Below are 15,027 nucleotides of genomic sequence, written 5' to 3'. Positions count from 1 at the left end.
CTGGTGCTTATACAGTATGCATTTCTTGTTTATTTTACTACTCTCCAGTGAGACCTTTTAATAAAACTTATTTTAATTAACATAAAATCAGACAATATTTAAACATACACATCTATCCTTACAGTGCAATAAAAATGTGTCATTGTATAGTATTTTGTATTTGAATTATGAAAATAAAAGGTCTGTACATCAATTAAATGTATATTGATGAGTATGAATCATGTAAATTTGTAATGCATCTAAAGTTGGCTTTGGCTTTTAAGTATTTATAAATTCATAGAAAATATTGAACATCTAACAAAATAAATAAAACATATTTTAATAATAGATGCTAACGATCAACTTCAAAAATTCTTGTGTTATTTTTTACATTTGCTACTAAATTTCTTTAAGAGAACTCACTTTCAGTAGTGCTCAGAAGTGAATGATTGCACCTTCTGTGATGTGAAAAAATAGAGTACATCTATTTTTCATAGATCAAAAACTCCTTCATGAAGAGTTGCATTTTAAATGTCCGACTGGTATATGTAACTGTTCTTAAGTGCTTATAAAAAGCATGGAGCTTTCTCATAAAAGCTGTGAGTCACTATTAACAGATACTTCTCCTTCACTTGCAGATTTGAGGACTAAGCAAAATCTTCTATAGGACACCCCTTTTCATGAGGATATCTTCAAGCTTCACGTACTGGTATGAAGATAATGCAAAAATATGTTCACTAGTAGACCCTCTTCAGTACAGGTACTGCAGCAATCCAGTGTAATTCAGCTTGATAAGTTCATTTCATTTGAGTCCATACACGGCAGTTTGCAGGAGTCAGCTGCTGACCTCATGTTCTCTTGAATGTGAAAGGTCCATAAGCACATGGGTTAGCCTTACTGTAATACTGAAGGGATCAAAACTAATTTGAAATCACATGAACAAAAGTGAGCTTGAGTAAATAGGCATCTGGACAGGTAAGTTACACTCTGTGGTCTAATTGCTCTTCAGGTGGTGGTCGAACGCTCCGTAGCTTTTTGTCATCTAGACCTTTCCAGTATTTAAAGTTATTGTCCAGATGCTGCAGCAAATTTGGTAGGTCTGCAAATGCTAGGAAAGAAAAGACACAATGTAGTCAGCCAGCAGAACTGAAATGGTTCCATGATTCTACTTGCTTAAATATAATTTGAAATATGTGAGGAACTGTATTAAGTGGGATGGTTTAAATCTGTTACATTGATATTGAAATGGTTCTTGTCTTAAGCTCTCATCATTACTTCTGCATCTTCCCAGGAGAGTTACAACAATACTATAAGTATATTTAGCAATTGTATTGCAATCAGGAAAGCACCAATTTTCTATCAAGGACATAGTTACTGTGACTGTAACTATTATGCTTAATAAAATTCCAGTTACATGCACAGCTGATTTGCCATTTATGAGGCCTGATCTACGCCGGGGGGGGGGGGGGAAGGGGGAATCGATCTAAGTTACACAATTTCAGCTACATGAATAACGTAGCTGAAGTCGAAGTACTTAGATCTACTTACCACGGTGTCTTCACTGTGGTAAGTTGACTGCTGACGCTCCCCCGTTGATTCCACCAGCGCCTCTCGCTCCGGTGGGGTACTGGAGTCAACGGGAGAGCGCTCGGCAGTTGATTTATCGTGTCTTCACTAGTCGCGATAAATTGACCCCTGCTGGATCGATCGCTCCGGAGGTAAGTGTAGACATGCCCTGAGTGTGTCATAATTCTGACTACTTTTAATCACTAATGACAGCAATGGAGAAGAAATGGTTGATATACTGTAAGCAGTTCTCAAAAGGAATTCAACCTGTTTTTTCTATAGCATTTTCAAGCATTAGAAAATTGTTAAAAATAATTCAAAAAAATATGTGGGTCAGGTGAATATGCATAGTGTGGTAACAAAGTGAGCTCACTTAACATGCCCTGTTCCTTTATGGAAAGCAAGCTAGCCATTTAATAACTGAGAAGAAACTAAATTTTGCCTGAAGTTCACCTATTAAATGAAGTCATAAGAATTATTCATAGCAATGTCAAAATACATGTTAGCATTAATTAAGCTATTGGGTTTACTTGAAATGTAGCAAATTTCCATATTTTTTTTCCATTGGAGTCACAATGCAGCAGTTTTATCTCATAGTACTCTCAAAGGCTTATGATACAAAATATATTGTAGAAGCTTGCTTACCATCCCAAGCATCAAACATATCTGTGATGAAGTAATCAATGAAGGATATTTGGGATTTGGGGATGCTACAAGTATTTCTGTCAAAAACAGGCATCACCACAGGTAAACTCTGTCTTTTTTCTTCATCAGTCTGCAAAGAAAAGATTTTGTGATTATTTGGCTGACAAGTTATACAAGTGAACTCCTGCTAGCAGCAGACTGCTGGCCACCAACTAGTGCATGCAGCTGCTTAATAAAAGGAGTAGCATCGTATGAACAGACTCAATCTAATCACGTATATGTTCAGGAGCAACAGAACACTGAACAATGCCTCCTATTGGCTCCCACAAAGTGACACAGTTACCACCTTCCAGATCTATACACAAAGCTAGTTTTGTGGCACTTTGAAACTTTTTTTTAAAACTATGACTGTTTTGGAGCCAAAGATGCTCCATAATTGCCAGTCTCCACCAGAAATGGAGTTTCAAACTTACCATAAGGCAGGAAAATATCTTACAAAACATTTCTTTTACTTCTGAGGAACACAGGCCTCAATTCTGTAATGACAGAAGACCAGACAATCCCCACCAAAACCTCAGCCTCCTAAGGGCTTGCTCCAACATGACTTTATTCCTTGCTGTCTCCTTATGTGCTCCCTCACTAACACTTGTACTCTATCATAATATCCATGAGATAGAGCCCCGCATAAGGCCCTTTTCCTCCACAAGCCACGAATGGAGTGCATTTTTAGGCAAAACAAATTGCAAATTGAAGAATCTAGAAACTTAATTTTTTTCAGATTATACTGCAGTGCAGTCAGCTTCCATATGTTCACAGATATGGGGCCCTGCGTTAATGTATATTGGTGAGCAACTAATATAAAATATAAACAAATTAATAGTGTAGCCTTAAGATCTTGTTTGGATATAAGTAGAGTCAGTTTACTGATTCCTCCCATCCTATCAAAAGAAGTGCTCAGGTAGAATTTCTAGCCTTCTCCAGCTATCTTACCTGTGCAAAGTACTCCTCAGAGATGCGACCAGCCCACTCAATGCACTGCTCTAGAGGTCTGCATGGATTGGAAATGTCAGCGCACTTTATCAACATACGTTTGATAAGTATGCGATTTTCAGGAGACGTGAGAACGTTTTTGACTGAATCTCCATCACCATTATTACTCTGCAACATTTCAAAATTAAAAACAACAAATCAGCATTTTCTGTAAACAGACATTAAAACATTTTCTACTTCACGAATGTTTCCAGTGTATACCACAGGGACCCAGTCCTGCATTCCTTTCATGCTTCACTGAAGACAATTCCGGGTGCTCAAATGCATCAAATCAAGAGGAAGGATGGTTGTGTGGTTAAGGCACTGGACTGGGACTCTGGAGCTCTAGGTTCCATTCCTGGCACTGTCACAGACCTAGTATGTGAGCTTGGATAAGTCACTGAGTCTCTCTGTGGCTCCAGTCCCATCTCAGGAGTGCTGTGAGGATAAATTCATTAATGTGCAGATAGTACAAAGGCCATGTAACTACATAGACAGATGTATATCATTTTCCATTGCAGGATTAAGATGATAATTGAAAAAACCTCCACAAAAACACACAGAGTTACATGTTAGCAGTGGAGCAACCAACTGTTTAGGAAAAGGCGAGGATTAGATGCATGCCCGTTCAGTGCTAGCAGGTCTCATTATCATGAGTACAAACTACGGTGACAGCAGTACTGAGCCCAGGGGCCAGCTCCCACTTCCCATCCCATGCACCTTCCGCCTCCCTCCAGTCAGCCCTCCAGTCCCTGGCTTGCTTGGCCAATAATGCAAATTATCTGCTTTTTGATTTCATCGCTATCAGATAAATTAATTAAGAAATGCTGCTTTTGATTAGCTTTTTCCTACCCTGCAGTTACGGCAAGAGTGGCTAAGGGACACTTGCTTGGAATATGTGCATAGCCTGCACTATGTATGTTTCTGTCCTGTGGGACAGTTCACACAATTGACAGCTGCAAGACTGGTTCGGCCTTTTATGAGCTGGGGCTGAAGCTACCTTTACTGTGGAGCTCTGATTAAAATTGTTTCTAAGAGTAGGGTATCAAGGCTGAGATGCCTAAAAATCCACCTAAAAGAGCACAGCATAGCTTGAGCTGTTGCCTGGTGGTAAGTCTACACTGCAAAAAAAAAAAAAAAAAATACTCGCAGCAGTGAATCTCAGAGCCCAGGTCAACTGACTTGGGCTGGCACTGCTGGGCTAAAAATAGCAGTGTAGACCTTCAGGCTTTGTCTGGAGCCCAAACGTCTACATTGCAATGTTTAGCCCTGTAACGCTAGCCCATGTCAGTTAACTCAGGTTCTGAGACTCACCGTTGTGGGTCTTTTTTATTTTTTGCAGTGTAGACGTACCCTGGGTTAGCTGCGGATAATGGATTAAAATGTCGTGCCATCAATAATAATAATAATAATATTTAGCTATCACTTCCCATGCATAAATCTCCAAGTGCTTCACAAAGGAAGGGACGTCACAGTATTTTCCATTGATAGCTGGGGAAATTAAGGCTCAGAAAGGTGAAGTGACTTGCCCAAGGTGACACAGCAGAACTGGGAATAGAACCAAGTTATCATAGGTCCTAGGCCAGAGTCAGATTCACTTGTCCACCATGTCTCCCAAGAAACAAGCTTTTGTTCTGTTTTCCTAATTTTGTACCTTGCCCTCATTTGATCTCCATTGATCTTTAAACACAAAGTGTGGCTGCTGCATATGGAGTAGTCACTTCAGCTGTTCCTTCACTGATCTAACTCTACTTTGGGCCCACTCCAACCCCTGCTGAAGTGAGTGGAAAAACTGCCATTGACTTCAGCTGGAGTTGGATGAGGTCCTTTGTGAGGAATGCAAATGTGAAGCATGGTAGCACATCTTCCTTCACATCCCTCTTTAATTCTCTCCTTTGCTGAGATGCCTACAAAATACTTGACAATGGCTAGGCTGCTAGTGTGCTAAGACGATAGCCTATCATGTTGACCAACATTGTTTCCTTCTACTTCTCTGTCTATCTGCATCCATCTGTTATATCTTACCTTATATTTTGATTGTAAGCTCTCTGGAGCAGGGACCATCTTTTTTTCTATGTTTGCACAGTGCCTAACACAATGGGGTTCTGGTCCACTCCTGGGGCTTCTAGCATTATGGTAATTGTGACAATTAAACACTAATAATTCAGCCAGCTCCTACATCTATTTGTACAAGAGGTACCAACTAGGCAGAATTCCACACTCCATTGCACAAAAGTAAACACCATGTTGAGGTCAGCCAGGGTGAAATCTGAATTTCCCACTGTTCTGATCTTTTACTAGTGCACATTGTTAATTACAGGGAAGAAAGTTCTTCCTGCAGGGCCACACTGATAAACCACAACAAAACCAAATTAGACACTGGTGCTTTTAAAAAAATGTTAACTCCTGAAAACGATTAGAGATCATTCAGTAAATGACAGCAGAGATCAATAGGTACATCTCCAGGAGCTGAGAAAGGATTTTTGCTTCTATGATCTAGAACCTGTCCAAACCAAAGCTATGGTTCTACTCAGAGGATGCGGCTGTCTTGGGAATAGATTCTGCTAACAGAGCTCAGTTCCAGCGTCCTGCTGAGAGAACAGAGGTGTCTCTGCAGGCTAGATCTAGGCTTCCTGTCACAAGCTTAAGTGACATCATAAAGGGAAATAGGAGGATAAAGGATGCTGGAGCTGAGATGGATTTTGTCAGTTTATGACACAAAAGAAGACAGGAAGCAAACCTAACAAGTTCTCATCATGGCCCATTGAACAAACACGTACAGAAAGGACTACAAAAGGGGAACTGTCCCATATGGAACAAACAGTTGGCAGCTCGCCAACAAACATTCCCTTGAGTCACAGCTGTGATCCAAAGCCAAGCTCAGAGAATCACGCTGCCATTGCTACCAAATACAGGACCAAACTCAAGAGAAGATCTGCTGGAGTGTAGTGTCCTGCCAATAACAAGCCCTGCACATGAGTGGTTTTACCCACTCAAACATCGCAAATGTTTTTACAGGAGTCTGCAGGATGGAGAAATGCACAGCTTGAATGAGGGAAACACTTTGATTTGATTATTTAAGTAAAACAGCTGATTAAGCCCTATTTTTCTCCAGAAAATGTGCATGCAGGTCAAACTGCTAGGAATGAGACCAGACCCTTTGGCACAGGTTTTGCCCCTGAAATCAATGAGGCTGCACAGGATGTAAGCTAGGGCAGCATTTAGACTTGGTTTGACCTCAGTCTAACCTGTATGTGTGTAGGGCTTGTCACTGCTGCCATTTGATCTCACAGAGGTGTGTGATATTGTAAGCCCCTTCCCCCCACCCAGACAACTTTCTTCCCAGCTCAGACTGTGACTGTCGCTGCAGAAGCGGTGAGTGAAGTGGAGCCCTAGCTCTGCCCTCCTTGCTGCTGGGCGAGGCTCACAGGAAGGAATAAGCTGCTCCATGCAGAGGTGTGAAGTACTTTACTCCTCCTCAGAGCAAAGGAGCAGCAGCCTGGGAGGAATTGTGACTGTCGAGTCCGTTCGTACTCTGTTCTGCTCCCGGGACCGTGCAGCTGTGCGCTACACTTTCCTTTCTCAGAGCAGCTTGAAAACCTCAGACTAGCCCTTAACCTCATTACATTTCTGTTGCATTCGTGGATGCTAAGCTAATATAACACCTGGACATTGTGTAGCCTAACAGATAAAGGGCCTGGCTTATATTTCACAGGTGTTTATTTAACATCCACTTGGGGGTTGTGTTATTATTTTAAAAATTCTTTATCTTTTTATTTGTAGTGTCAAAAGGATCCTATGTTCCAAGCACTACTTATAATTACCTTTATTATCCAAAAATACTCCGCAATTACCCAAAACATGTTAATAATCCCTTTACTGGAGGAACAAAATAATATTCAGTATCTAGTCTGTGCTGTACAACAATTTGCAGAAGTGTGTTTTTGCAGCTTGATGCTTCTTTTATCAAAAGTTTTGACTGTTTTGACTTCTGTAACTCTGCCAGAGGTTCTGGGTATATTACAGGAGTGGGTGGGCAAGTTTCTCTGGCCTGCAATGTGCAAGAACTAAGACTAGATGATCACGATGGTCCCTTCTGGCCATAAAGTCTATGGAAGTTATTTTTTCATGTTCATTAAATTCCTGGAATTGAATAGATTGGGTTTTAGCCTAAAAATTCTCTATCGGTTTTACTGGCCATATATGTCTATTAAAGTATCTATCAGCATTTTCCAAATAAAAACAATTAAAGAGAGTTTGATTATTTCTTACCACAGTTCCTAAGTAAAATATAAGTTCTGATAAAAAACACTGTGCAAAACATAAATTACTAAATAAATTACAAAAAAGGCAAAATGGAAGAGAGACTGTTTGATAGTTTAAAGATATAATTTTAGCCTGGGCTGGTACTGCTGCCCATTATTAAGATTGCCTGACGCTATCTATTATAAGACCCTGTGTTTTCAGTTGCTTGTAACTTTGCCAAACTTTAATCGTTTGGTCTGAAATATTTCCTAGCTGGTGTATGGTTCAGGCTGAAATGTTTTGGAAAATTCCAGCCATTTCTAAAAACAAGGTAAAGGAAAAAAATGTTGGTTTTGCCAGTATTCAAAAATTCTGGCAACCTTTTCTTTGAGAAGCTCTAGTTCCCCCATGCTTTGGAGCAGGGATTTGAAATTTGGCAAGAGGTGGCCTTTGAGTCAAGGATATGCCTTTGCCATCCCTGTGAAAATCCGCCCAAATTTGGCCAAGTTGTAAGCATTTGAAAAAAATCACTGTTCACACAAGCTCAGTAGAGACTTGCTAGAGCTTCACAGCTTAATTCCTCACAGACTCCGTCTACGCTGATCTTGCTCCAGCCTAGGGCTGAGCAGGTCTTTCCTTGTAATTGAAGTTCCTGGCTGCTCTGGGCCATGCCAAATCCAAGTCCAGAGCTGACAGCAGGGAGCCTGCCTCTCCCCTGCTATCAATGACACCCCAACTCCTCACCCCTGCTGGGCCGTGCAGAGGAGAAAGCTGCATGATTTAAATGCAGAGTGGACAAGAGCCAGGTCTGGGATCGGGTAGGCAGGTTATGCTTGGACAAGATCCAGGGTGTTTATGCTTGGGACTGCAGGTTGAGGGAGAGGGAAACTGGGACAGGGAGTTTATGGGGGAGACTGGGACTCGCTGAACAAGGCGATTGGACTGGGAGCTACGGTAGGGCAGAGGAGATTGGAACTGGTTGGGCAAGGAAACTGGGACTGAGAACCAGTGATGGAGTGAAAACAAGTGAGCAGCGAGGGAAGATAAATCTTATGAGGAGACAGGATGCGGGGTGAGGGAAGAATTGAGACTGGCTGGGCAAAGAGGCTAGGACCAGGAGCCCGGTGGTGGAGGAACACTAATTGGATGAAAAAACCCCACCAGTATGTGATTATGTAAATAAAGACCATATCACAGCGTAAAAGGGTCGCATGTGTGAATTCAGGTTGTACATGTCATGGCATTCTGGTAGTTCTTAACTTTTGAATACTTGACTTTGCAACCTTAATAATGTTCTTCTAATGCAGTTTGTGTGTGTGATATATCTATAGAAGCAGCCATATTACAAAATATTTAGTTACTGAAATGATCAAACTAAATACACAAAATTATGTGAACTTGGCCCCCTTGAGATACATCTGTGAGCTAGTTTTGTTCTTTTCTTGGGTCTGGTAGCAGGAGACAGGCATCTTGATACACATGGCTCATGGACAGTCAACTTGTTAAGTACATAAGGCCTGATCCAATGCCCACTGAAATCACTAGGTGTCTTTCTATGACTTCAGTAGGAAACGGATCAAGCCCACCATTGATCGGAGTAAGCTGGCTGGGAATAATACCGATTTACCAGCATTTCTCCTGCTTTATTCAGGACAGCAGTATACTACAGAGACTTTGGCTTCACACTAAAAATTCACCCAGTTCCATTTGCATCATTAGGATGCCAAGAGCAGAGCTAACTCCCACATGACAAAGCTTGCTCTCTTCCCCCTTGCTCCAAATACCTTGAGAGAGAGCATGACTGTACAGATAGCATATGGGTGAATACCAGACCTGTGTCTCCCCTAATCATAGAATATCAGGGTTGGAAGGGACCTCAGGAGGTCATCTAGTCCAACCCCCTGCTCAAAAGCAGGACCCATCCCCAATTATATCATCCCAGCCAAGGCTTTGTCAAGCCTGACCTTAAAAACTTCTAAGGAAGGAGATTCCACCACCTCCCTAGGCAACGCATTCCAGTGTTTCACCACCCTCCTAGTGAAAAAGTTTTTCCTAATATCCAACCTAAACCTCCCCCACTGCAACTTGAGACCATTACTCCTTGTCCTGTCCTCTTCCACCACTGAGAATAGTCTAGAACCATCCTCTCTGGAACTACCTCTCAGGTAGTTGAAAGCAGCTATCAAATCCCCCCATTCTTCTCTTCTGCAGACTAATCTCTTATGCCACAGAAGCACTGCACCCACTGTTCAGCACAGAGGTCACAGCTACGGCTTTATAAAAACTGCTCTGACTACATCAGGAAAACATGTTTAAAACCATTTCAGCTACTGTAATGGGGCTTTGCCAGCTGTGCTGTTGGGGTATAAACTTTGATATAAGAGCTTTTGAAACTCTTCTCTTTGCAAAAACCATTCCAACAAAATTGCACTCCGCACACCCTGGCAACAGAACGACTAGCTGCAGCTGTTATTCAGACTGGTTTGTTTGTTTTTGTTTTTTAAAGAATGATTTCCTAACAGGCAATTTTGTAGAGTCCACAGGATTCTAGTTGGCTACTGATTGTGCCTATATGATACTCAATGCCACAATCGTATCTTCTGCCCACTTTCTTTTAAAAAAAATCTTTAAAAGACTCAACACTGCTGCCAGACTGACAGCACTGAAAACGGCTGTCTTTTATCTACAGAGCACGTGCCATGTGGTCAGCTCAGCATACACATCCCCACACTGCTCCACAATGGGCCCACATCCTGACCCTGAGCATCCAACTCTTAAGAATGTAATTCAATCTCTGTTCCCACTCAGTCCTTGGCAGGGCCAGATTTACACCTTGGGCGCCCCTAGGTGCAGGGGCTCAGAGCCCCACCCCACCGCCTGCGGCAGCTCGGAGCAGCAGGGTTACCTTGCTGCCCACAGCAACTTGGAGCTCTGGGGGTCCCTGCTGCCCACAGCGTCTCAGAGCTCCTAACCGCTGCAGGCAGTGGTGGTACCCCGACACTTTTAACTTTTAGGTACTCCGCTGCTCACAGAACCCCAACTGCCCAGCACCCTCACACAGCCCCACTACAACTTCCCAGTGCCCCACACAGATCCCCCACTGCCCAGCACCCCGCACCCCCTCACCGCCTGGAGTCCCCCCCCGCCAAGCCCCCCCCCAGAGACCCACTCTCCCAAGTCATGCCCCCGGGCCGCACTCATTGGCCCCACTCTGTCCGTCGGGCTGAGTGAGGAGCACTTCAGCTGGGCTACATGGGGCTGTCTCCCCCTCAACAGGCCCCACCCACTGCTGGGACCCGGGAGCAGCAAAATTTGAAATTTTAGGTGCCCCTAGAATGCTGGCGCCCCATGGCACATGCCCACTGTGCCTAATGGGAAATCCGGCCCTGGTCCTTGGCCCCTTTGCAGAAAAGGCCAACAGTGATACCAGTCACTGCCAACTGTGATGATGGGACACTTGCCATCTTTCCAGAAGGGACACTTGCCATCTCCTCTGGGTGCTGGAGGGGGACCCACACTATATCTCATAAAGCAGGGGCTCCAGGCCGGGGGGGTGTGGAAGGGGATCCTGGGGCATAGGCATAGTTTTACTTCTATTTTGGGCGGGGCAAGGGCTGTCAGGGCTCGAGCCACCTCCGCACAGCAGGGTCCAGGGAAGCAGTGCCACCTACACCCCCTGACTCACTCAGGAGGCCACCCAGCCTGTCTGGGCTACGGGGGGACACAACCAAAAAATACTCAAAGCGGGGACTCAGTTCAAAAAGTTTGAAAACGGCTCAGGGTGCAGGGAGGGGGTAGCTAGGGGCTGTGTACAGGCAGGGGGGCTCCCAGTGTAGCTCCCACCTTCAGCAGGCAGGTGGGGGTGCTGGGGGTCCCGGCTTCAGTCCCCTGCTGCTCCTAGCTTGGGGAAGGGAGGTTTGCCGGCTTCAGCCCCACGTCACTCCTGGCTTTGGGGGCTTGGGGATGGGGGTCCGCCTTCAGCCCCACACCACTCCCGGCTGGGGAAGGGGGAGGTGCCGGCTTCAGCCCCGCGCCGCTCTCGGCCTCAGAGCACCGGATTTCAGCTGCAGGGCTCTGCGGCCCCCCCGAAAGGGCTTGTAGACCCCCAGGGGGCCACAGACCCCTGGCTGAGAACCGCTGTCATAAAGGTTACTACGCAATCATCAAATGTTAGTAGCCAAAAGGTGTTTGGATTACCACCCATTTCACTTTTTCTGGAATCATCCCATTTTTAACAAGAAAATCTGTTTCCTATAAGCACTCTGATGCATTAATGGGTCCCAAACACACTGCTGGCTCTGAGAAAACATCACCATATTGCAGTGTAAGTGATGTCCAAATTAGTCCCATTAACCTGCAAAAATGTGATGACTGGGCTAGACTTTTGTGCATTCAGACCAGTGACTTAGAGGTGAAAGACTCTCTCTGTATTTCCAGTGGGCCAATCACCATACTGTCTAGGTCAGAGGTGGGCAAACTTTTTGGCCCAAGGGCCACATCGGGGTTGCAAAAATGTATGTAGGGCTGGGTAGGGAAAACTGTGCCTCCCCAAACAGCCTGGCCCCCGCCCCCTATCTGCCCTCTGACTGCCCCCCTCAGAATGCCCGACCCATCCAACCCCCCTGCTCCTTGTCCCCTGATTGCCCCCTCCCGGGACCCCCCCGCCCCTAACCACTCCCTCGGGACCTCACCCCCTATCCAACCCCCCCTGCTCCCTGTCCCCTGACTGCCCCGACCCCTATCCACACCCCTGCCCCCTGACAGGCCTCCTGGGACTCCCATGTCTATCCAACCCCCCTGCTCCCGTCCCCTGACCAACCCCCCCCGAACCTTTGCCCCATCCAACCACCCCGTCCCCTGACTGCCCCTGGGACCCCCTGCCCCTTATCCAACCCCCCACCCCCACCCCGCTCTCTTACCATGCCGCTCAGAGCAGCAGGAGCTCACAGCCCCGCTGGAGCCAGCCACGCTGCCGCGCTGCCTGGCAGAAGCGGTGGGCCAGAGTGCCGGTGGTGTAGTGCGGTGAGGCGAGGCTGCGGGGGAGGGGGGCAGGGGTTAGCCTCCCCGGCCAGGAGCTCAAGGGCCGGGCAGGACGGTCCCGCAGGCCGGATGTGGCCCGCTGGCCGTAGTTTGCCCACCTCTGGTCTAGGTACATCCTGTTACCAGTAGCTCGAGTGCCTCAAATCCCTTTTGTCTGCCTGTTAATTAAAGGAGAATTTGTCGTTTTACTTACCCCATTTTCTTCTAGTGCTGCCAAGGGTTTATTAATGCTGTTGACAAATTTGTTGACATGCTCAAAGTGCTTTGTCATTTCTGTTGCTAGGACCATGTCAATAATGGCTTGACGTAGGGTTCGATATTCATTCCTGTTTAAAAAAGGAAACAATTAGACATGAGGACTCATTCACTAAGGGCTGCTTGCTTAAACTAACCGAATCCCTCTGAAAAAAATACTATAGAGCAAATATACCAGAGACGGGTAGGGGAAGGGAGAGACAGAGAGAAGGGGCTGGTAAGCTGAATCTGTGCTATACAAATGCATTCCTTTTGTACAGTGGTGCGCAGTGAATTATATACCATAGGGGACAGTTTTGTCTCTCTAAGAGCTGCACATGCTGGATGGGAGAGGAGAAGCCAACTCCTCAGCAGCGCTGCCAGGAGACACTATGTCTGCACATGCCTCCCATGGTGTTCTGGCAGCACACTTAGCAGAGGGTCTTGCTTCAGCCAAGCTTCCCCCATCACTTTCTTGCTAACACAGCTAGATGAGTAGGAAGAGTGGAGCTATGGCCATGCTCCCACCCCAAAATGCAGCAGCCTCTACATTTAGCCATCAGCCAGCCATATTACACCTGCCAACTGGTCTGGTGTGCTGAGGGGAAGGGGCTCCCCTTTCCACCCAGCTACGAGCACAGGTCAGCCATTGCTTGACCCTAGATGTAGAATGACATAAAATGGGTTTTAAAAGGGGCACTGACACCAATTTACAAGCAACCAGATTCGCCCTTATTTTAAGGCTATAAAAACAACGAAAAGTGTTCATATTGAGAGTGACATTGTAAGCTCCTTGTTCTGTGTTTGGGCAGTGCCTCGGACAGTGAGGTCTTGGTCCATGCCTAGGGCTCCTAGGTTCTGTGGCAATACAAATCATCATCATCAACATTATCATTTAGATTTTGGCATTCTCTGCGGTATGAGAGAGATCGGTATTGTTTCATGAGCAAACCGATCAAGGGGCTAACTCCACCCTCCAGAAGCTGTGATTTTCCTCTGGCATTTTTTTATGTTGCCGTAAGATATGTAGAATAAGAATATTGTGGTTAATGGACTGATAAATGTCCCATATTTTCAACTCACCTCTCCATGTTTTTAAAGATATTGCATTTATCATCCCGTGTGGTGAGCTGGAAAGCCAATGCGGCATGATGGCTCTCTAGCACCGCGGTGTCATTGTACAGGATTGCTAGTTCACTCCCCGCATTGCACAGGAAGGAGTTTGTTCTTCCTGGGTGATCCACGTCATGGACAGTGGCAGCAATGAGAGCAGCAACCTCATCAATTGGATCCAGAGTTTGCTGAAAAGAGAAGCCGGGGACATTTAGGTTTCCTGGAAGAATCACTAGAAATCCTGCACTGGTCCTTAAAGGTTAAACTGAACTGCTTAGAGACAAAAGGCAGGATTCTGCAGATTGCTTAGGGATAGATGTTCTAAAGAGCCATGGAAAGTTCATTGTATGCTTCATGCAACTTTGCATGACATTTTTGGACATTTTGTGCCCTCCAGATCTTACTTTATTCACAATTTGGACAAAATGCATCAAACTTGGAAAACTGAGATTCCATGTTCTGCCATGGCAGAAACCACCTTCACTAAAAAATGAGTATTCTGACCTGGAAAAAGGTCTGTTGCTGCTCAAAAATAGTTCGGTTTTGACAAAAAACAGGCCCATTTTTGGCAAACAAACAAACAAACAAACAAATAATCATGTACTATAGGCCCATTTTTGCTGAGTTCAGAATCAGCTATGGCAGATGGGTTCTGCAGGATGAGTGAAGATGTACTTTCCTGTCTAAGAGAAGTCTCAGTCCCATGGCCGGGCCAGCAGCCTGACTAAGTGGCAGGCTATGCAGTGCAATAGTTATCTCTGTTAATTTTGACTACTGGAGATAATTACTTTCTCAATGATGCTTTGAACCCATTCCCATGGCCCAGGTGCAAGACATTCCTTATTTTCTGGTGGAGCCTCAATCCTTCTCACTGGCTCTGGGGCTGAATTTTCTGGAGTTAATATGTTCTGATCTTTTTCCTACTGTAAGGCTGGGGGGTTTGGGTCTCTTTACATCTGCAAGCTTCTTGGGATGCACCATCCACTGTGCTTTATGTCTAAAATTGTGCAGCTTTTGTTTCAGCCTTAGAAGGTCTTTAGTAGCAGAGAGCAGGAAATCTGCATGTTCTCAGCACTGCCCTCTTTCATATGGTACAGCAGTCACTTTGACCCATTTTGGGCATTTATGGGAAGTGTGAGTATCTACAATTCACTCAGTTCTCTTACTTCAATGGAA

General features: G+C 45.0%; 1 protein-coding gene across 3 annotated transcripts in view; it reads right to left on the bottom strand.

The window, feature by feature from the left end:
* Window positions 1-343: 343 nt before the first annotated feature.
* PDE8A (phosphodiesterase 8A) overlaps window positions 344-15,027 on the bottom strand; it is a 195,677-nt gene continuing 180,993 nt past the window's right edge. For all 3 annotated transcript variants that reach the window (XM_084642182.1, XM_084642184.1, XM_084642183.1), the window contains exons 18-22: window positions 13,822-14,039; window positions 12,698-12,830; window positions 3,181-3,348; window positions 2,191-2,320; window positions 344-1,087 (exon numbers count right to left, since the gene is read on the bottom strand). In XM_084642182.1, the coding sequence (XP_084498308.1) occupies window positions 960-1,087; window positions 2,191-2,320; window positions 3,181-3,348; window positions 12,698-12,830; window positions 13,822-14,039 (777 nt within the window). In that variant the 3' untranslated portion in view covers window positions 344-959. The remainder of the gene's footprint in view (window positions 1,088-2,190; window positions 2,321-3,180; window positions 3,349-12,697; window positions 12,831-13,821; window positions 14,040-15,027) is intronic.

This window comes from Lepidochelys olivacea (assembly GCF_965140295.1).
Source record: "Lepidochelys olivacea isolate rLepOli2 genome assembly, chromosome: 10".
Taxonomy (NCBI): domain Eukaryota; kingdom Metazoa; phylum Chordata; order Testudines; family Cheloniidae; genus Lepidochelys; species Lepidochelys olivacea.
This window is presented reverse-complemented; position numbering and strand designations above follow the sequence as displayed.